At 47.2% G+C, this 22,077-nt stretch overlaps 1 protein-coding gene across 2 annotated transcripts in view; it reads left to right on the top strand.

Moving 5' to 3' along the window:
- Window positions 1-22,077, top strand: part of OTUD7B (OTU deubiquitinase 7B) — a 45,849-nt gene that overhangs the window by 12,130 nt on the left and 11,642 nt on the right. Inside the window, exons 1-8 of one of the 2 annotated variants that reach the window (XM_044271658.1) lie at window positions 6,003-6,138; window positions 9,190-9,354; window positions 10,037-10,252; window positions 16,093-16,194; window positions 16,268-16,395; window positions 16,652-16,764; window positions 18,698-18,825; window positions 20,126-20,275. In XM_044271658.1, the coding sequence (XP_044127593.1) occupies window positions 9,315-9,354; window positions 10,037-10,252; window positions 16,093-16,194; window positions 16,268-16,395; window positions 16,652-16,764; window positions 18,698-18,825; window positions 20,126-20,275 (877 nt within the window). In that variant the 5' untranslated portion in view covers window positions 6,003-6,138; window positions 9,190-9,314. Of the gene's footprint in view, window positions 1-6,002; window positions 6,139-9,189; window positions 9,355-10,036; window positions 10,253-16,092; window positions 16,195-16,267; window positions 16,396-16,651; window positions 16,765-18,697; window positions 18,826-20,125; window positions 20,276-22,077 lie in introns of those variants that run through there. The other variant, XM_044271657.1, reaches the window with a different exon arrangement.

The following is a 22,077-nucleotide window of genomic DNA, read 5'->3' as shown; positions in this document are numbered from 1 at the left end:
GACAATAGATGCCTCGGCTCAGATAAGTGTTTTTGGATGCGGCGCCCCTTTAAGTGGCCGTGTTGTGGACGGCAGCACCTGTAGGAGTTAGAACAATGCCCCCCTTCTGGTCGTTGGAGTGGGGGGGGGGGGGCTGGGTCACTCGTCGCCTTTTGTGCGAACTGTGAACAAAGGGAAAGCAGAGAGCGTCCTCGTCCAGACGAGAGCGCCGGTTATTTATATCGCAGGCCTCGCTCGTCTGTGCCGGGTGTGTGGCGACACGCTGTTGTGCATTCCTGCAGCGCTCGTCTGGGGAGCCAGACTTTGACCTGTGACCGGGGACTTCATGATCACGTGACCTGGGGACACGGATCTCGTCCTGTCAGATTTCATGCCCTCGGCTGGGCGGAGCCTGGACTGCCCGGAGATCTCCTGGAAGGTGAGTTTGGGCTGGGTGACAACTGCCATGGCCGACGTTACATCTCCCAGTAATCATATTCCCCATGAAATTACCATCCCGAAGAATCTCTGAGTCCCTCTGTTATTCCTCCTGGAAATGTAAAAAACACTGGGTGCTGCCGGTTGGGGCGGGGGTGTCTGTGATGGATCTACACATTCTGATTGGATAATGTAAGGGTGTAGGGGCATTCACCCAACTGCTCTAACCCAGGTAAGAAACTATTTGTAATTTCCAGGAGGAACAACAGAGGATCTAAGAAAAGTAGTTGCCGGATTGTTTTGTTTCTATTGGGAATACCAGTATTTACTGAAACAGGCGTGTCGAGAGAGTGGAGCGCCCCTCTGCCCGCCAGTTGCAGATCTCCAGCGCCCTTTCTTCTGCCTACTGAGAACGGTCATTCAGTATTCCAGGAAAGTTGGGTGGCAACCCTGGCAGAGCTGTAAATCTGGGTGCCACATATTTTTTTTTTATATAGATATAAATGTCATCATGAAGGTAGCCGGGCAAAAAACCTGTTTGTGTCACATGACCAGTGACTGAGCCACCAGCCGGTGGCCGCCATATTTGTCAATGTCCAGGTTTGTAGATGGCCGTTCTACTAATAGAAATGGGGCACCTACTACTGTATTATTAGGAAGGCTTGTCGTTCCGGAGTCTGGGAGTACAACACCTGGTGTACTGACATCACCTCAGTGCAGATACTGAACACACAGGGAGGGCAGGGGGATTTCTGCTCTGAATTGTGAATGCAGCTACAGTAGGATCAGTACAGGACAAGAAATATAATGTATGTACACAGTGACTGCACCAGCAGAATAGTGAGTGCAGCTCTGGAGTATAATACAGGATGTAACTGAGGATCAGTGCAGGATAAGTAATGTATGTACACAGTGACTGCACCAGCAGAATAGTGAGTGTAGCTCTGGAGTATAATACAGGATGTAACTGAGGATCAGTGCAGGATAAGTAATGTATGTACACAGTGACTGCACCAGCAGAATAGTGAGTGCAGCTCTGGAGTATAATACAGGATGTAACTCAGGATCAGTACAGGATAAGTAATGTATGTACACAGTGACTGCACCAGCAGAATAGTGAGTGCAGCTCTGGAGTATAATACAGGATGTAACTCAGGATCAGTACAGGATAAGTAATGTATGTACACAGTGAGTGCACCAGCAGAATAGTGAGTGCAGCTCTGGAGTATAATACAGGATGTAACTCAGGATCAGTACAGGATAAGTAATGTATATACACAGTGTCTCCACCAGCAGAATAGTGAGTGCAGCTCTGGAGTATAATACAGGATGTAACTCAGGATCAGTACAGGATAAGTAATGTATGTACACAGTGACTGCACCAGCAGAATAGTGAGTGCAGCTCTGGGGTATAATACAGGATGTAACTCAGGATCAGTACAGGATAAGTAATGTATATACACAGTGTCTCCACCAGCAGAATAGTGAGTGCAGCTCTGGAGTATAATACAGGATGTAACTCGGGATCAGTACAGGATAAGTAATGTATGTACACAGTGACTGCACCAGCAGAATAGTGAGTGCAGCTCTGGAGTATAATACAGGCTGTGACTCAGGATCAGTACAGGATAAGTAATGTATGTACACAGTGACTGCACCAGCAGAATAGTGAGTGCAGCTCTGGAGTATAATACAGGCTGTAACTCAGGATCAGTACAGGATAAGTAATGTATGTACACAGTGACTGCACCAGCAGAATAGTGAGTGCAGCTCTGGAGTATAATACAGGCTGTAACTCAGGATCAGTACAGGATAAGTAATGTATGTACACAGTGACTGCACCAGCAGAATAGTGAGTGCAGCTCTGGAGTATAATACAGTCTATAATTCTGGATCAGTACAGGAAAAGTAATGTATGTACACAGTGACTGCACCAGCAGAATAGTGAGTGCAGCTCTGGAGTATAATACAGGATGTAACTCAGGATCAGTACAGGATAAGTAATGTATGTACACAGTGACTGCACCAGCAGAATAGTGAGTGCGGCTCTGGAGTATAATACAGGATGTAACTCAGGATCAGTACAGGATAAGTAATGTAATGTACACAGTGACTCCACCAGCAGAATAGTGAGTGCAGCTCTGGAGTATAATACAGGATGTAACTCAGCAGCTTCATATGAATGTCACTTTTAGGCTACATTCACACGTCAGTATTTTTCTATATCCCGAATTTCGGTCAGTTTTTTTGCGGATCCGTTGTTCCTGAAAATGTTTCCGTATGTCATCTGTTTTTTGCGGATCCGCAAAAAAACGGAAACATGTATAAATTTCACAAAGCAAATAAAGTTGTTTGGATTTCTTTGAAAAAAAATTAAAAAACAAAAGTGAATAAGTGATTTCTGTGGGCAGGATTTAATTTCCAGGAACGGATTCCGCATAAAACGAATGTCATACGTTTTTTGCAGAACCATTGACTTTGTATTGTACCAGGATCCGATTTTTGCGGTAAAGAATAGGACAAGTTTTATATTTAATCGGACATGCGGAACGGAACAACGGAAACGGGCAGCACACATTGTGTTGTCCGATATTTTTTATTTTTTTTTTTTATTATTATTATTATATAATTTTTTTTTTTTTTTTTTTTTTTTTTTTTTTTTCCAGGACCCATTGAAAATGAATGGGTCCAGAACTGGTCCTGATCTGTTCCGCAAAAAACGGAACAGATCAGGAAAGAAACAACGGACGTGTGAATGGACCCTAACACTGTTACACATCAGATAGGTGTCCTCTGAACGCTGATTTGTCCGACTGCTTTTATTCTCAGCTCCCCGCATACACATGTGGCTGAGAGACGCCTATCTCTGCGGCTCATGTCCCCTGAGAACACACGTATGGAATATGCTGAAATGTGACGGCCTGATCTGCGTTCCCCAACATTTGCCTTTGAGGAGAGTCCGGTCTCTCCCCAAACACATTTGATGGTCGGCCTGCAATAACTTCATGGGTATGGCCACCTTCCTCGTGGACCTCTTCTCCTGACTGCTGTTTGTCTCCACCTTCGTGGCACCAGGATGATAAGGGTCCTGCAGGAATGCTAGGAACGTGTCTCTGACATCACATCTGCGGTCAGATATGGTGGCAACCGTTCATTGATTGCGATGATGTCTCCTGTGTGAGCGCTGTAGCCGCAAAGAAGCCTGGAAGCTCCAGCGGAGTATAGTGGCGGTATTATTTTTTATGGCTTGCAGATTTTGCTGCGCATCTGTGGGTAATCTGATATAAAATCCGCATTCAGTTCTTGTGAAATCTGAGTGAATTGTCACGACGTGGACAGTTTGCGCAGCGTGCGGATGAGACTTCTACACATCTCATCCACTTGCCGGTATTCTGGACAGAAAACCCACAGCGATTCCAGTACGCGTGGACGAGACCTTACAGGGCAGGAGGAGCTGAGCTGATTGATATATGTTTTTTGGGGAAAATGTTCTTTATAATAGATCCATTAAATTCCCTTCTCTTTCTATGCTTTGGAGTCCAGTGGGTGGTAACTTGCTGATTAGGACCGCCCACTGGACTCCTGAGCATAAAAAGAGCAGGGATTTCAATGTTTTGCTGAATCTTTTCCCACAAAACTATTTATCTGCTCAGCTTCTCCTGCTCTGGCAGAATCTCTTTAAGGGGTTAATCCTGAAATGTTACGTGATGGTGTATGACTAGGATATGTCATCACTTAGAATTGTTGGCGGCCGACCTCTGCGACCACCTCTGATCTGTGCCGGATTGTTCGATGCTGGCTCCCTTGTGCGGTATTACGTGATGCTGCAGGGAGTCGCTGCTTTATGGACTCTTGAAATGACACTGATAATTGCTGGACGATAAGAACTTGTGACACATGCTGCATTAGTCACTGCATTCTTAAAGGGGATGTCCACCTCAGCCATGCAGATAGCCAAGCTGAGGCAGCTGATTGCCAAGCGTTTTTTTTTTTTTGGGCCGTAGTCATTTACCAACCAGGTACTACACATGTTTACCAAAAAATAAATGGATCCCGTCTATAAGCGACGTAGGAGTAGTCACCCGGCAGTTTCTAATACATTGTAATTAATAATTATGATAAGGCGCAGTGTAACCTCCGCTACACAGAAAGCTTGTCCCACCGACGTCTCGTCACCTCAGCATCTCCACATCCTGTGGTCGCTAGGTGATCGTTACAGAACATGAGTACACCACGGTCACTCAGACTGAAAAATCATTATTAAAGGGGTAGTCCACATTCTGTGTGCCCTATAAGGATGGAGAGATGACGGGGGAGGGGCTGTGCACATTATGCGTGCCCTATAAGGATGGAGATATGATAGGGGAGGGGCTGTGTGCATTATGTGTGCCCTATAAGGATGGAGAGATTATAGGGGAGGGGCTGTGCGCATTATGTGTGCCCTATAAGGATGGAGAGATGATGGGGGAGGAGCTGTGCGCATTCTGTGTGCTCTATAAGGATGGAGATATGATAGGGGAGGAGCTGTGTGCATTATGTGTGCTCTATAAGGATGGAGATATGATAGGGGAGGGGCTGTGTGCATTGTGTGTGCCCTATAGGGATGGAGAGATGATAGGGGAGGGGCTTGTGTGCATTATGTGTGCCCTATAAGGATGGAGAGATTATAGGGGAGGAGCTGTGTGCATTGTGTGTGCCCTATAAGGATGGAGAGATTATAGGGGAGGAGCTGTGTGCATTATGTGTGCCCTATAAGGATGGAGAGATTATAGGGGAGGGGCTGTGTGCATTCTGTGTGCCCTATAAGGATGGAGATATAGGGGAGGGGCTGTGTGCATTATGTGTGCCCTATAGGGATGGAGAGATTATAGGGGAGGAGCTGTACGCATTATGTGTGCCCTATAAGGATGGAGAGATGACGGGGGAGGGGCTGTGTGCATTATGTGTGCCCTATAAGGATGGAGATATAGGGGAGGGGCTTTTTATTAAGGGTTTAGAGAAATAATAGGGGGGGGGGGGGGGGTTGGCTCTGATTGGCACAATTCTTATAAAGCTTCTATAGGCCATTACTGGTACTGTCACATTACCCTGGTGCCCCCATGTAAAGTTGCATTAGATTCATACATATGTCCATAGCTGATGTACCCACTTAAGAGACTGCGGGACGCCTGCCCATAGTTGTATCTGCCTTAGTGATTCTTGTACCTTGTTGGACAGGGTTGGCGGAGAGACCCCTACACTTGGCAGAATATCAAGCCCCACCTTTCCTGAGGACAGAACGAAAAGTTGTTCTGGATACAAAAGGTCAACCCTAAGGCTACATGCACACGACCGTATGTGTATTGCGGTCTGCAAAAAAAAAAAAACATTACATCCATATGCCATCCGTTTTTTTGTTTTTGTAACAATGCCTAAAATGGTGTGCTGTCTGCATTTTTTGCGGACCCATTGAAACAAATGGGTCCGCATCCTATCTGCAAAAAAACGGAACGGACACGGAAGGAAACAACGTTCGTGTGCATGTAGCCTAAAGAGGAGGAGACCACAGGGGTAACATCTTCCTATTCACCGGCCGCTCGTCTCTTCTCTGTAACTCACCCAGATAGCAGCGGGATGAGGCACGTTACAGGCCGGATGAGCGGTGCCCGCTGTCACACATGCACTGTGGTGATGTGGGCATTTCCTGGGTCTTGTGAAGATATGTGGCAGAGGAAATAGCAGGTAATTGCCAGCGAAGGTTCTCTGCTAACGTCTGGTAGGTTTGGTTCTCCAGCCTTGTAACTGTAGCTGGCACCTCCTTCTGGTTTTTACGCCAGCCATTATTTACAGGTATCGCCCACATCATTTCCCGGTCATAGATCAGACAATGCACTGAATCGGATATAAACCTTTTGGAGCCACATGGAGTTGGAGGGGACACCAGGGGCTGGTCACATCTATGGAGCCTTGGTGACTATATAATATATCATCTGCTAGAAATGGCCACTGTAATGTAGCTACTTCTTGGAAGATGAGGTCAGATGACATTGTCTTGTGCCCTCATACTCTCCAGTAAGATTTAGGCTACATGCACACGACCGTTGTGTTTTGCTGTCCGCAAATTGCGTATCCGCAAAACACGGATGGCAATCTGCGGAACGGCACGGACAGCCATTAATATAACTGCCTATTCTTGTCCGCAAAACTGATCTTTTGCAGCCCCATTGAAGTGAATGGGTCCGCATCCAAGCCGCAAAAACTGTGTCTCGGATGCGGCGCAAAACAGCGGTCGTGTGCATGTAGTCTTATTTGTAGGGTGCTACTTGTAAGAAAATTGCCTCATACCAGCCAAGCCAGAGACCCCCATCTGTTCAGCTTTCTTCCGTTTGGAGCCGAGCGAATTTGAATATTGTTCCCATGATGCATTGCCTGTGGATCGCTTCAATGAGAACCATCCCCCCCGGTGCAGTGTGGTCATTGTGAGTAAATGGTTAATCGACGTTCTCATTGTTAAGCTGAGCGGTGAGCTCATCTCTTGGCTGACACTGAACGTGTGGGGACTTTCCAGCAAGTCCAGATGGGAGGTGAGCAGAAATAATTCGGCTCCTGAGCACATGAAATTGGGGCCCATGTCACCGGCTTTCCGACGCACAAACCTTTGTGAGGTTTTGGAATTGCAGCTGTAAATTTTTGAAACTTAACTGCACTATCGTCAAATAGAGTCGGACAGAGGAGGAATAGTGACATGACAACATTTGGGGCCACAGCAACGTCCTGGGACATCTACAGTGTGGTGGGTTACAGGAGTCTGTTCATCCTTAGGTTTCTAGTTCATGGCTAGAATGCTTTTGTCATACACAGGCAGACGGTCACTTACACAGGCAGAGTAGGACCTCTTTGACGTGTGACAGTCTGAAAATCCAGATGACCACCCCCTGTAATCTCAGCAGGGTGAAGTTTGGCCATGTTTTTTTTCCTAAGTAGCTAATGGTCCTCATTCCGGAGGGTCCTCAGGTAACTGCCTCGTTTTGTAGGTTTTGTTATTTTGCTGCTGCTCTGACTCTAGAAGGGTTTTGGTCTGAGTGCCCTGTGGGAAGGGGGAATCACCATCTTGGCGTCAGCCCCCTTTAGTCTGGAGAGTCTTCAGACATGGTGCAATGGCAGGTCTGACAACATTAGTTTCTCACATTTCCTCTTCTCACAACAAATCGTGAGCACTGTGGTGGAAAGAGAACCTCATGGACAGCGGGAGGAACTAGAGAAGCTTATTTAGAACTTGGCTGGAGAACCTCCTCATAATTGAGTTTTCCTTTCGGTGTAGAGCTCTCTCTTTTTAAGGCAACCTTCCAGTCTAATGTATAGTCAACATACCTGGTGCCCTCAGTTCTGGTATCCCATCACATTCCTTTCGAGCTGGCCTCCACCATCTCGGACATCCTTATGCAGAGCACTGTAGGAAAGTCTAAGACATGCCACTTCCTCCTCCACTGCCCTTGAATGGGTACTGCCTACGTCGTTGGTTCTGGTCAATCTGAGAGCTTTGGAGTTTCCTACAGTGCTCGGTATGTGTAAGTCCATGTTGGTGGTGGCCATCATGACAGGAATCTGATAAGGTATTAGAACGGAGGGAGCATGGGTTGAATTGCGGGCACCAGGTAAGCTACACTGACCTTGATAAGAGGGTCGCTTTAAATGGGGACTTAAACTATCCTCATTCTGTGTGTGCTTGCATGGCCCCCAAAGCCAAAGGGAGCCCCCCTCATTTTTAAGACTGGATGCTCTAAGGGGTTTTAACTCTTCAATTCTCATGAGGTTCTTGAGGTGGATGTGACCTTCTGGCCCGGAACCCCTCTTAATAACTCAGCATGTTTGTCAATGCCTCCCATTTGGAATGAGGGTATGGAAAACCTGGGTTATGGGCCTAGTAGCCCTGGACTTTCTTTGTGACGTGCATACCTTCTGGCCCCGGCTCATTGACTTGACTGAACGTATCTTCTTCCACACTGATAAGCGGTGGTTTGTTTCCTGACAGTATCAATCAGGTGACAACATTTCTGTAAATGTAAGATTCAGTTATCCGCCTCTGCTGTATAATGCACCGATGTCAGAGCGTGAGTAGGTGGAAGCTCTGCAGCCAGAACGTGTCACAGGTGGTTTGATGGAAACGTACTGCAGATAAGGAGCTGAAGTCTGGTTTTATAAGTGATTGATGCCGAGCGAGATGTAGAAGGCTGTAAATGGAGCCCTCGGCTCAGACCCTAAAAGTACTGGCACCAAGTAGGGTTAGATGCTTCAGGGCCCAATCCTTTAGAGGTCATCCCACAGCAAAAGAAACTAGGATCTGATGGTTTTCTTGATGTTGTTGTGAGCCAGGAATCATGGACACGTTATTCTTATTATGTATGGTGTCTGGACCTTCTGAAAGAGTCACCTGAGGAAATCTAAAGATATGACCAGCTTTGGACACCATGTTACTGCTAAGTACATGTAGTTGTAGGCTATAGTAAAAGCAACCTCATGTAATGTATGTACACGGTGACTGCACCAGCAGAACAGTGGGTGCAGTTCTGGGGTTAACACGGCTTCTGTAATGAGTAATGTATTTACTAAGTGAGTGAACTTTACATGTATGAACAGTAAAATGGCGCTGTACCATATAAAGGTCAGCCATCAAGGCTGCGCGCTGTAAATCTCTCTTGTGTTTCCTTTCTTGTCAGTCTTGTCGGCTCTAGAGAGAGTGAATGGACTCATCCCGAATATTTCATTAATCCAGAATATATTTCTGTCTCCTAGGTAAACAGTGGGACGGCAGCCCCTCTTTTAATGACTTTAACCAGGTACGACAAGCCACTGCAGGCGGGCTGGCTCATAACTTCAGCGATCCTCGAAATTTCAAACCCCCAGAAGCGGCTCGACTCATGAGACCGGCACTGCAGCGGCAGGATGACATGGTGCAAGGTGAGGCCTGTGTGTCTGCGGGACCTTTCTCTGCTTCAGTTCGTCACGTTATTTTAAATATCCTTTTTTTTTATGACGTGGCTACAGAAAGTCAGAAAATATCTTTTTGGGGTGGTGATGGTCCACAAGGCTGACGAGTGACTACTTTCATGTGATCACATGCTCGTTGGTACCCTCGGAAGTAGGGCCGCTCATGCTGCGTTATCCTGATCCCCCCCGGCTATGCCATCTCCCATTACTCTTTCACACTCTATAGTAAGGCCATATTGAGCAGGCATAATTGGAGGAAACATTTGGAGACCTGATTTAACAGGTAAAGGTCTCCAGAACATCCATCTTCTTGAAGCTTCCGGGCACGCTCCATGTCACGGGCTGCTTCACATTTTACACCTGAGATCCGTCTGGATCCTTGCTATGCTAGTCGCTTTCAATTGTTGTGTAAACCCTGTGACCGTTACATCTGACTACTTCAGCCGCCAACATGACCAGCCTAACTCAACGCTTGTAGCTGCAGAGATCCACGGGGCTTAGAGCATGACCGGAATGTCAGTGGATCCTGCACCTGCAGGCTGTAACCGGGCAACAGGCATTTACCTGAATTAAAAAGGGGTTTTCCAGTTTTTATATACTAATCCTAATCTCTGTGTGACCAGATTATTCAATGAATGTTCTTTCTTTTTAGAGAAGCGCCTGTCCCGAGGCATCTCTCACGCAAGCTCCTCTATCGTCTCCCTGGCTCGATCCCATGTGTCCAGCAATGGCAGCAGCGAGCATACGCTGGAGCCCCCCGTGTGCACCTTCCAGCTCCCCGACCTAACAATGTACAATGATGATTTACGGAGCTTTATCGAGCGGGACCTGATTGAGCAGTCCATGCTGGTGGCCCTGGAACATGCTGGTAAGTGACCCTACTGGGGCCTGATCATATTCGCAGAGTCCCTAGGGACTGTTAGAAAGGTAGAGGCTATGCACACATTCAGGGCAATTTTTATATGATTGCATTTTAGTCGCTTTGGGCTAAAAATCATTTTAGCTGTTTAGGTGGTCAGGAGCTCAGAGTGAAGGCTTCACATGAGCCCTCAGCTGATGGGACTGCAACTGTTATTCCGCAAACAGACTGATTTCTGACCCCTATATCTTTAAAACGTTTGAAAATTTTTAATAAAGGCCAATTGAAAAAAATATTTATTTTTAGCCCAAAATGAGTGAAATGCTATCATAAAAAAATATATTACCCTGATGGTGTCCACAGCCTTAAAATGGAGATGTTTGGGATATACATATCTACAAAAAGGAAATTAACCAATGTCCAGTCCTTTTTTGAAAATTCTGGATTTATCTTGAAGGAATCTTAAAGGGATTCTGTCACCAGAAATACCTAAATTAAACTGGCTGACCTTAGCGATGTGCACTAACGAGCCTATTCCTAGTTTTATCTATGCCCCCGTTACTCCATAAATGTAACTTTTATAATATGCAAATTAGCCTCTAGGAGGGGGGGGGGGCGTCGCACCTGCTCTTAGAGGCTAATTTGCATATTATAAAAGTTACATTTATGGAGTAACGTGGGGCATAGATAAAACTAGGAATAGGCTCGTTAGTGCACATCGCTAAGGTCAGCCAGTTTAATTTAGGTATTTCTAGTTACAGATACCCTTTAAAAGTGTAACTCTGATCACAGCTGATATTGCCACCAGTGCTCTCAGGAGACATTGCTAATAGTCTCTTTGGATTGTCACTTGTCACGCCTATCCTGCTGCTGGGTGAGCTACAAGATGGCCGGCTTATCGCCTTGGGAGGAGCTTACTCTTGTGCTCACTGGCACCAACAAGAGAGGTGAAAGTGACAACTGCTCTGAGAACATTCATTTCTCCACCAGTATTATGCTGTTGTGATACTGCCCCCTATAGACAAACATGACTGGAGGTTCTCCGCCTCGATACTACAAGTCCCAGCACGGCATTCCCTCCCTACAAGTCTGGCATGAGCTGTTGAAGTCAGCAGAGGCTCCCCAGTGGTGGGGGCTGTAGACTTGGCTTATTTACTTGTGTGGGAGCGACGGACGCAGATTCCTCCAGGCTGATGTCACTTGTGTTGTGACCGGCTGCTGCTAATTCATCACGTTCCTCCATTACTAACACTGGGAAAACAAAAACCCTGGAACTTTTCTGTCGGGTAATTATAACCTTTTTGCATTGCCATCTATTACAGCTTGGCAGCAATTCATGGGTATGAAAGCTGCGCTTATTACAGCGACTCGCCCCTCCTGACGCCTGCACAGTGTTACCCTGAATGTGCTCTAGAGGTGGCCCCAGAGGTGGGGGGCCGTGAAGGTTTGCCCTATCACACGTCGTCGCCATGTCCTCTGGGGTAGCTGTCTGAGCACTGGGGTCCTGAATTCTTACCCCACAGGGGCACAGTTGTTTGTGTGTTCTCCCTGCCCTTGTGATGGACTGATAGGTTGACTGCCCGCACTGTGCCCAGTGATTTCATGGAGCTCCCCCATACAGTGAGGGTCTCACTGACAGTGGTCCCTTAGGGTCCAGTCACACGTCAGTATGTGTTTTGCGGACCGCACATCGCCGGCACTCTCATAGAAAATGCCTTTTCTTGTCCCGGACAAGAATAGGAAGTGTTGTATTTTTTTGCGGAACGGAAGTGCGTATCCGCAAATGCGGACGCGGACAGCACATTCCAGCTCCATTGAAAATGAATAGGTCTGCACCCGTTCCGCAAAATTTTGGAACAGATGCGGACCCATTTTGCGGACGTGTGAATGGACCCTTAAAGGGTTTCTCCAGTTCTTTGTCTTTTTAATCCCCGTTAAGAATGGAGGAGCGTTCTGAACCGGGCCGGTTTTGCTGTTGAAAAGTTTAGACAAATGCAACACTTTGCTCTAGGTCCTTGACACTTTGCAGATCTCTGCTTGCTGTCAGTAACTGGAAACATTCTTGTTTGCATGCAGAGGCTGAAAGTCCATCCTAACCTAATACTTCTCACAGCTGAGGGTTTGCTATTTCTTTCACAAATTGACATGCTGCAGCTTTAAACTCCACACCGCAGTACAACAGGTCCTTCTGGAGATGTACAGTAACATGCTATGGATTTTTTTTTGCCCCGAAAAAAACAGTTTGGCCATGAAGTGTGAACATGCCCATAAGTCTATGGAAAAAATTTCCATTCACTGACAGCTAAAAGAGATCCACTTAAAAAGTGAGACTAGCACAAGTCTGACATCTGTGATGATTGTGAATGCTGCTATCCGACAGTCCTAGTACAACCCTGGGATCTGTCACATTCCCAGAATACCGGAGGAGGTCATATGACCCGGAGGACGACTTATACATACATCTCTGCATGCTGCTTCTTGTTGAGTCAACACAGGAGGCTGGATGTCTTCAGGTGTGTCCGGTTACATCCGCAGATGGCGCTGCTATATGACACACTGTGTGACTTAGGAACGGGGGTACTATGCCTTCTCCCATCTTAAATAATGTACAACCAGTGCCCATCACAGCAACAGGAATGAACTGCAGGGGCCCCGTCATCCCTTCACCGAGAGCCAAACCACCCACCTCCAGGCTAATGGGGGCCCCTGATACAGAAAACATGTCATGCACCTGGGGTTTCTGCACTCTTCAGTTTTGAGAAGTTGCAGTCGTTTTCTCAGGTATTTGTATTATCTCCTTGATAAGTAACGTGTCCAGGTGCAGTTTTCATGTAGTAATAACCTACATAAAGAATTGTCACTATGTACATACCTTACATTACTGGTCCTGAGGTACATCCTTCAGAGCTGCACTCACTATTCTGCTGGTGCAGTCACTGTGTACATACATTACTTATCCTGTACTGATCTCGAGTTACATCCTGTATTATACTCCAGAGCTGCACTCACTATTCTGCTGGTGCAGTCACTGTGTACATGCATTACTTATCCTGTACTGATCTCGAGTTACATCCTGTATTATACTCCAGAGCTGCACTCACTATTCTGCTGGTGCAGTCACTGTGTACATACATTACTTATCCTGTACTGATCCTGAGTTACATCCTGTATTATACTCCAGAGCTGCACTCACTATTCTGCTGGTGCAGTCACTGTGTACATGCATTACTTATCCTGTACTGATCTCGAGTTACATCCTGTATTATACTCCAGAGCTGCACTCACTATTCTGCTGGTGCAGTCACTGTGTACATACATTACTTATCCTGTACTGATCCTGAGTTACATCCTGTATTATACTCCAGAGCTGCACTCACTATTCTGCTGGTGGAGTCACTGTGTACATACATTACTTATCCTGTACTGATCCTGAGTTACATCCTGTATTATACCCCAGAGCTGCACTCACTATTCTGCTGGTGGAGTCACTGTGTACATACATTACTTATCCTGTACTGATCCTGAGTTACATCCTGTATTATACTCCAGAGCTGCACTCATTATTCTGCTGGTGCAGTCACTGTGTACATACACTACTTATCCTGTACTGATCCTGAGTTACATCCTGTATTATACTCCAGAGCTGCACTCACTATTCTGCTGGTGGAGTCACTGTGTACATACATTACTTATCCTGTACTGATCCTGAGTTACATCCTGTATTATACTCCAGAGCTGCACTCACTATTCTGCTGGGGAAATCACTGTGTACATACATTACTTATCCTGTACTGATCCTGAGTTACATCCTGTATTATACTCCAGAGCTGCACTCACTATTCTGCTGGTGCAGTCACTGTGTACATACACTACTTATCCTGTACTGATCCTGAGTTACATCCTGTATTATACTCCAGAGCTGCACTCACTATTCTGCTGGTGCAGTCACTGTGTACATACACTACTTATCCTGTACTGATCCTGAGTTACATCCTGTATTATACTCCAGAGCTGCACTCACTATTCTGCTGGTAGAGTCACTGTGTACATACATTACTTATCCTGTACTGATCCTGAGTTACATCCTGTATTATACTCCAGAGCTGCACTCACTATTCTGCTGGTGAAATCACTGTGTACATACATTACTTATCCTGTACTGATCCCGAGTTACATCCTGTATTATACTCCAGAGCTGCACTCACTATTCTGCTGGTGCAGTCACTGTGTACATACATTACTTGTCCTGTACTGATCCTGAGTTACATCCTGTATTATACTCCAGAGCTGCACTCACTATTCTGCTGGTGCAGTCACTGTGTACATACATTACTTATCCTGTACTGATCCTGAGTTACATCCTGTACTATACTCCAGAGCTGCACTCACTATTCTGCTGGTGAAATCACTGTGTACATACATTACTTATCCTGTACTGATCCCGAGTTACATCCTGTATTATACTCCAGAGCTGCACTCACTATTCTGCTGGTGCAGTCACTGTGTACATACATTACTTGTCCTGTACTGATCCTGAGTTACATCCTGTATTATACTCCAGAGCTGCACTCACTATTCTGCTGGTACAGTCACTGTGCACATACATTACTTATCCTGTACTGATCCTGAGTTACATCCTGTACTATACTCCAGAGCTGCACTCACTATTCTGCTGGTGCAGTCACTGTGTACATACATTACTTATCCTGTACTGATCCTGAGTTACATCCTGTATTATACTCCAGAGCTGCACTCACTATTCTGCTGGTGCAGTCACTGTGTACATACACTACTTATCCTGTACTGATCCTGAGTTACATCCTGTATTATACTCCAGAGCTGCACTCACTATTCTGCTGGTGCAGTCACTGTGTACATACACTACTTATCCTGTACTGATCCTGAGTTACATCCTGTATTATACTCCAGAGCTGCACTCACTATTCTGCTGGTGGTTGCTGGAAGATTTCAGCTCTGAATAGATGCAGTTATCTAGAGTATATATTGAAATGGATCACTTGCTAAATAATTAACCGTAGGTTGAATGCCCATGTTCCCGGTCTGCACAGTATGGCACTTCTTAGCTCAGCAGTTTGTGCTCCAGACATGGACTTGCAGTTGTAGTCAGCCATTTTTACCCTTTAGTTGATGCCTCCGTTGCTTTGCTCCCTCCCTGCTCTCATTGCCCTCTTCTTCTTCCCTCCATATCTGCTGTATACAGCGTGGGCACTGGGGAGGCTGATTGTTAGCAAGTCTCTGTTAGGATTTGGTGGGAGGGGGAATTTACTTTAGTGAGGTGGCAGAATGGGTTAACCTCTGTGCATGTACTTCTTGTCCTTCTCCCCGGCTGGATCTCGTCCACTTGGCAGCAAATGTATTGACTGTATTTGTGTGGAGCCATTGTCTCTGCAGCGTCTCTTCTGCACTGGAGGCCTCTGGTTGTAACTCTGCTTCACCGTCCTGTGCCTTCTGCTCCTGGATGTGAATAATTCCTTTTCTGGAGCAGATACAAGGTGTGTGCCCCAGAGGGTGTCCCCCAGTCTTCCTGGACACATCTCAGGATCGTTCTGGCACGCTCCCTAATACACCTACTGCACCCTTGACCATCACTGCAGCTAGCACATCAGGGCATGACAGTGGCACTGAAGACATGGGTTAGACTCTGGCCAGGAAAACATTTGAGTATTGGTTCCCCCCGTGTTCTCCAGTATGGTGACCAAATGAGCAGGTCATGTAACTAGACTTCTCTTCACCCACTCCCATGTTCATTGTGTGGTGGGCACATCTTGTGATGGTGCCCGTTACATTGGCATAGCGGTATTAAAGCATCTTACCTTGTCTCTCCGCAGGTCGTCTCAATTGGTGGGCACAAGTCGACCCGTCCTACCAGAGGCTTCTTCCATTGGCAACGACGGGTGATGGAAACTGCTTGTTGCATGCTGCCTCCCTTGGTAAGCCATGGTTAGGAACGTGGGTGGGAGGATGATGGCCTTGAGAAACGTCTAACACGCCATGTTCTTTCAGGGATGTGGGGCTTTCACGACCGGGACCTCATGCTGCGCAAGTCTCTGTACACCATGATGGAGAAAGGCGCAGAGAAGGAAGCGCTGAAGCGGAGATGGCGATTCCAGCAGACGATGCAGAATAAAGAGGTATGAGGGGGCAAGGCACAGTGAGCACATGGCAGAACTCAGCTCTTAGAATGGCCCTCAGCTGCTGCAGAACCTCATCAGGAATAATCCTGCTGCTGAAGAGGGAAGGTCATCCTGACAGCATGTGATTGGGGCTCTCCCGTCCTCTTCAGGCAGAGGTTCTGCAGCAGTCCACAGTTGTACCGACGGTCAATCAGTTTCAGCACTTTTTTCGGGTAGGGAATGTTCCTTCTTTAATGCAGTCATTCTCTTGCAGTCCGGCCTGGTGTACACAGAAGAGGAATGGCAGAAGGAGTGGAATGAGTTAATAAAACTTGCGTCCAGTGAGCCGAGGATGCATTATGGAACCAATGGCTCAAATTGTGGAGGGTAAGTAGTGACCATCACATGGAAGGGGGTTCGTGCCTATTGTCCCCCCACTAGTTTGGTGCTGACAGGAACCATACATACATTTGGTGACCACTTTCCAGCCTCAGTGAAGGACGGGGTTAATCTGCTGGGGTCGGGGTACCCACTCAGAAGTCTTCTTCAGAGCTCTGCAGTGAAGCCGCTTGTTTATTCTGGGGCTGGGAGTGAGTTCCTTCCTCCTGCTGCCGAATCACAGGTCATTCCCGGGGCTTCACCACAGGACTCGGCCAAAAGGTCTCTCCTTTCTCACAACTTAGGAGAAGGTGTGAACCTCAGTAGATTTCTTCAGTTTGATAATAATCTCTTCAGACCAGGAGCCCGGCCAAGTCATTGTGACCTCTGCACCCGTATAAAATATCACCTGACGGAGTTAATACCTGGAGTACTGTCATATAGCCGAGAGCTCTGACCAGCCATTAAAAGGGGTAGTCTGTAGTGATGAGCGAACTTCTGTTTTAAGTTCGGCGTCTAAAGTTCGGCTTCCGGTTAGCGGAGAATCCCGATATGGTTCCCGATATGGATTCCGACTTCCGTTGTGGTCCGTGGTAGCGGAATCAATAATGTCCGATTATTGATTCCGCTACCACGGACCACAACGGAAGTCTGAATCCATATCGGGAACCATATCGGGATTCTCCGCTAACCGGAAGCCGAACTTTAGACGCCGAACTTAAAACAGAAGTTTGCTCATCACTAGTAGTCTGGAGTAGGAAACAGCACCACTTTTTTTATATGGGCCGTGTCTGGTATTGCAGCTTATCCCATCCCATTCATGTGATACCAAACACAGGACAAGACGTGGGACTGTTTTAGGAACAAAAAGCGATTTTATGTTGCTAATCCCTGAGATCCCCCCTGGGCAAAAACTTTCCCTCCTCCTACTGAAAACACATGCACTCCCAGCTGAGCATGCATGTTTATGAGGGAAGTGCCCTTTATTCTAGAGGAGGACTGTGCACCTTCAGTAGCAATCGGCTGCTCCCCCCAACTCACCCACCCACATTTACTCTAAGGCTACATTCACACTAGTGGGCAGCGGCACGGACCTCCAGTAGGCTGTTCCGTCGGGTGAACAGCCTGCCGTATCCTTCCTGCGGACTGCCGCTCTGTACCATATAATGGGGGCGGAGGCAAAGTTCCGGCGAGGCACAGCAAGAGGCTGCCGGAATAAAACTACGACATGTCCGACATTTATTCCTGCAGCCTCTCGCCGTGCCTCACCGGAACTCCGCCCCCATTATAGTCAATGGGGACAGAGCGACAGTCCGGAGGCACACGGTCACTAGCGGTAGGACGGATACGGCAGGCTGTTCACCCGACGGAACAGCCTGCTGGAGGTCCGTGCCGCTAGTGTGAAAGTAGCCCAAGTTCTGCTGAGCATGCATGTGTTTTCAGTGGCAAGTGAGGAGAAAGCCATCGTCAGACAGCTCTGGTGGCAGCTTATCTCCTGCAAAAACCAAAGGGCTTTACTTCGCCCAAACTTTTTTCCCCAGCATCTTCTGTCAGTCAGTGTGCCCCCACCCATACACACTCAATAGCCACCCCTGCTGAAATTGGCGGCTTTGAGCATCAGTAACCTGATATGTATGGGGGCCTTTAAAGTGACCTTCCAGGGGACTTGTCAGAGTCCGTTGCATTTAGGATTGCCTTATTAAATCCTATTGCAGCCCTTTAGTGAACAGTCAAAGGTGCATGGTGGCCCTCCAGTAGCAGCACCATAGACTGTATTGACCATGTGAATTAGACAATCTAACTATCTGGGTGGATGTCACTATGGAGCTTTGGCTTCAACACAAAGGTCTCCTTTGAAATATCGGACATTGGAGGACCCAGAAGACCTCCAAGTAACCTATCTTTGAACCTCTGTATCATTAGTGATGTGATTGTCTTGCAGTGTGGAGAGCTCGGAGGAGCCGGTGTACGAGAGCCTGGAGGAGTTCCACGTCTTTGTTCTCGCTCATGTACTCAAGAGGCCCATTGTGGTGGTGGCGGACACCATGCTCCGAGACTCAGGAGGAGAAGGTACCTCTGTCCTAACATCACTATCTGTACCATTCCCTGATGTTAAATCCCTTATTTCTCTTTTCCATCCAGTCTCCTCTCTCCCCTCCCCCCCACCATTGGTAAATGCGATGTACGTAGAGCCAGGAGGGTGATCCAGCTAGTACACTAGATGACCCCTCTTCACCACCAAACCCATTACTTGGATTACAAGGGGACGCCCACCAAGTATTTCCTATTAATTGGAGTGGGACCTTTACACAACACGAAAGGTTTCACCCCGCAAGCAGCAGCGTCTCTCCCTGCCCAGTGTGGGAATGGGTAGGAGAGAAAACCCCTTTCATCAGTCTGGTTACAATATTCATCTTAGGCCTCATGCACGCGGCCTTTGTTTGGTCCGCATCCGAGCCGCAGTTTTGGCGTCTCTGATGCGTACCCATTCACTTCAATGGGGCCGCAAAAGATGCGGACAGCACTCCGTGTGCTGTCCACATCCGTTGCTCCGTTCCGTGGTCCGCAAAAAAAATATAACCTGTCCTATTCTTGTCCGCGCTTTAGAATAGGCAGCTATATTAAAGGCTGTCCGTGCCGTTCCGCTCACGGACGCCATCCGTGTTTTGCGGACCGCAAAACGCACAACGGTCGTGTGAATGAGGCCTTACATAGATAATCCTGCAGTATTTATAAGAAGTAGATCTTTCCATCTGACCACCCACATGTACCGCAGTGAAGTGCCTGAAGTCTTCTGACGCGGACACACAGAGCAGTCGTGGAGAGGAGTTCATGGCGTCTTCGACAGCCTGATCCGTGTCGATGGAAAGCTGTCAGCCGCGGTGGTCATCCAGTATCTGTCACCTGTGTAGACAGGAGAAGTCAGAAATGGCTGACTAGTTTATTATAGGAATTTGCCAGTAGGGGGAGAATCCATTATGACTGTGCTCTATGTAGCATCCGCTCAGCTGACACTATAGTCTGACTGGTGTCCGAGGTGTCATCGGTTTTGTTCTCGCCCTTCTCCAGACTGACACCAACAATTTGACCCAATGGGCCCTACGTAGGTACAGCAGCTCCCCCATGCCAAAAGCTATCTGTTCCCACCCTGTAGATAACGTTCACACTTTTGCCACATAATAGCTTATGTATAATCCCGAAGGCAAAAAAACGTCTGTCATGTCTCCAGCTCCTAGGCAGATGGTGTCTCCATGGTTACAGACTACAAACTCTGTGTAGTCTGACCCAGCAGTCATTCTCTTTACGGGAACATGTTCTGTAGGTAGTAGGATCAGGCTGAGACTTACCTGCTGTTCCTTTTTACTTCCAGCGTTTGCCCCCATCCCATTTGGAGGAATCTACCTTCCCTTGGAGGTTCCACCTAACAAGTGCCACAGCTCACCGCTTGTCCTGGCGTACGATCAAGCCCACTTCTCTGCCCTCGTATCCATGGAACAGGGGGACCTAAGCAAGGATCAAGGTATGGTCCAGGCCTGTTACATGTTAAGTTGTGCATGCAACAAGTATTCCTATCTTGGACATCTGTGGCATATCCACAGGTCACACCTCTGGGAGCCTCACCTATCTCTGGAATGGGGCCTCTCCGATCTCGTCTGACCTAAATGTGATGGTCAAATCAGGTCAGGACTATAGAAGCAAAGCAGGCTCTGCAACACTTCCCATAACTCTCATTTATCAGTGATTATGGAAAAATAAGATTTATTGTGTTCTGTGCTTGGAAGACAAAGGGACAGATTTATAAACTTGATATTATAAAGATACAGGACGTAAGAAAAATAATGCTAAATAACTACTTAACACCCTACCAACCTCCTTCCCCCACCCCTTGATCCTGCAGAGTCAGATTTATTGATGGTCCTTTAATACTGTGATAAATGTGCTTGATGGTAGCAGTTTATCCTTCAGTAAGCGGCTTCTCAAAAGTCGCATGTTCTATTAAAAAGTCGCATAAGATAAGCATGGTCCTCACTGGAGTGAAATTGCACAATTTTTTGTGACTTTTTTAAACTGTCGCAATAGTAAATCTGTCTAGAGATTCATTTACATAAGGAAACACACCCACGTTCAGAAAAATGGCAAGCAGAGCCAACAAAAGTCGCAAATTTTTCCGCAGTGTTAGCGATTGCGCAAAAATTTTCAACTTTTTCACTCCATTATTTTGACTTGAGCTAATGATGATAAATCTGGCCCAAAGTCTTTTTAGTTTGACAGTAGTTTTGTCCACACAGGAAATGTCTTGGAATGCCCCTTTAAAGGGTAACTTTCATGTTTTCATCAAAAATTCTATTTTAGCATATGTTACTGCTGCAGCGGCATTATGCATAAAGCGATCTTTAGTTTCTTCACATACCACAGTTTTTCTTAATTTTTTTCCTTCGTTACGGCTGTTTAACCACCTCCGGACCGCCTAACGCGCCGATGCGTCCGGAAGGTGGTTGCTTTTCTCCTCCTGGACGCATCGGCGCGTCATCTCGCGAGACGCGAGATTTCCTGTGAACGCGCGCACACAGGCGCGCGCGCTCACAGGAACGGAAGGTAAGCGAGTGGATCTCCAGCCTGCCAGCGGCGATCGCTCGCTGGCAGGCTGGAGATCCGAATTTTTTAACCCCTAACAGGTATATTAGACGCTGTTTTCATAACAGCGTCTAATATACCTCCTACCTGGTCCTCTGGTGGTCCCTTTTGTTAGGATCGACCACCAGAGGACTCAGGTAGGTCAGTACAGTCCCACCAAACACCACACTACACTACACTACACCCCCCCCCCCCCTCCCCCGTCACTTATTAACCCCTTATAAACCCCTGATCACCCCATATAAACTCCCTGATCACCGCCCTGTCATTGATCACCGCCCTGTCATTGATCACCCCCCTGTCAGGCTCCGTTCAGACGTCCGCATGATTTTTACGGATCCGATCCATGTATCCATGGATCCGTAAAAATCATGCGGACGTCTGAATGGAGCCTTACAGGGGGGTGATCAATGACAGGCGGGTGATCACCCATATACACTCCCTGATCACCCCCTGTCATTGATAACCCCCCTGTAAGGCTCCGTTCAGACGTCCGCATGCGTTCTGTGGATCCGATCCATGTATCCATGGATCCGTAAAAAATCATGCGGATGTCTGAATGGAGCCTTACAGGGGGGGTGATCAGTGACAGGGGGGTGATCACCCTGATTACCCTGATCACCCCCTGTCATTGATAACCCCCCTGTAAGGCTCCATTCAGACGTCCGCATGCGTTCTGTGGATCCG

This window comes from Bufo gargarizans, chromosome 11 (genome assembly GCF_014858855.1).
Source record: "Bufo gargarizans isolate SCDJY-AF-19 chromosome 11, ASM1485885v1, whole genome shotgun sequence".
Taxonomy (NCBI): domain Eukaryota; kingdom Metazoa; phylum Chordata; class Amphibia; order Anura; family Bufonidae; genus Bufo; species Bufo gargarizans.
Note: the sequence above shows the minus strand (reverse complement) of the source record. Positions and strands in the feature narration are given on the sequence as shown.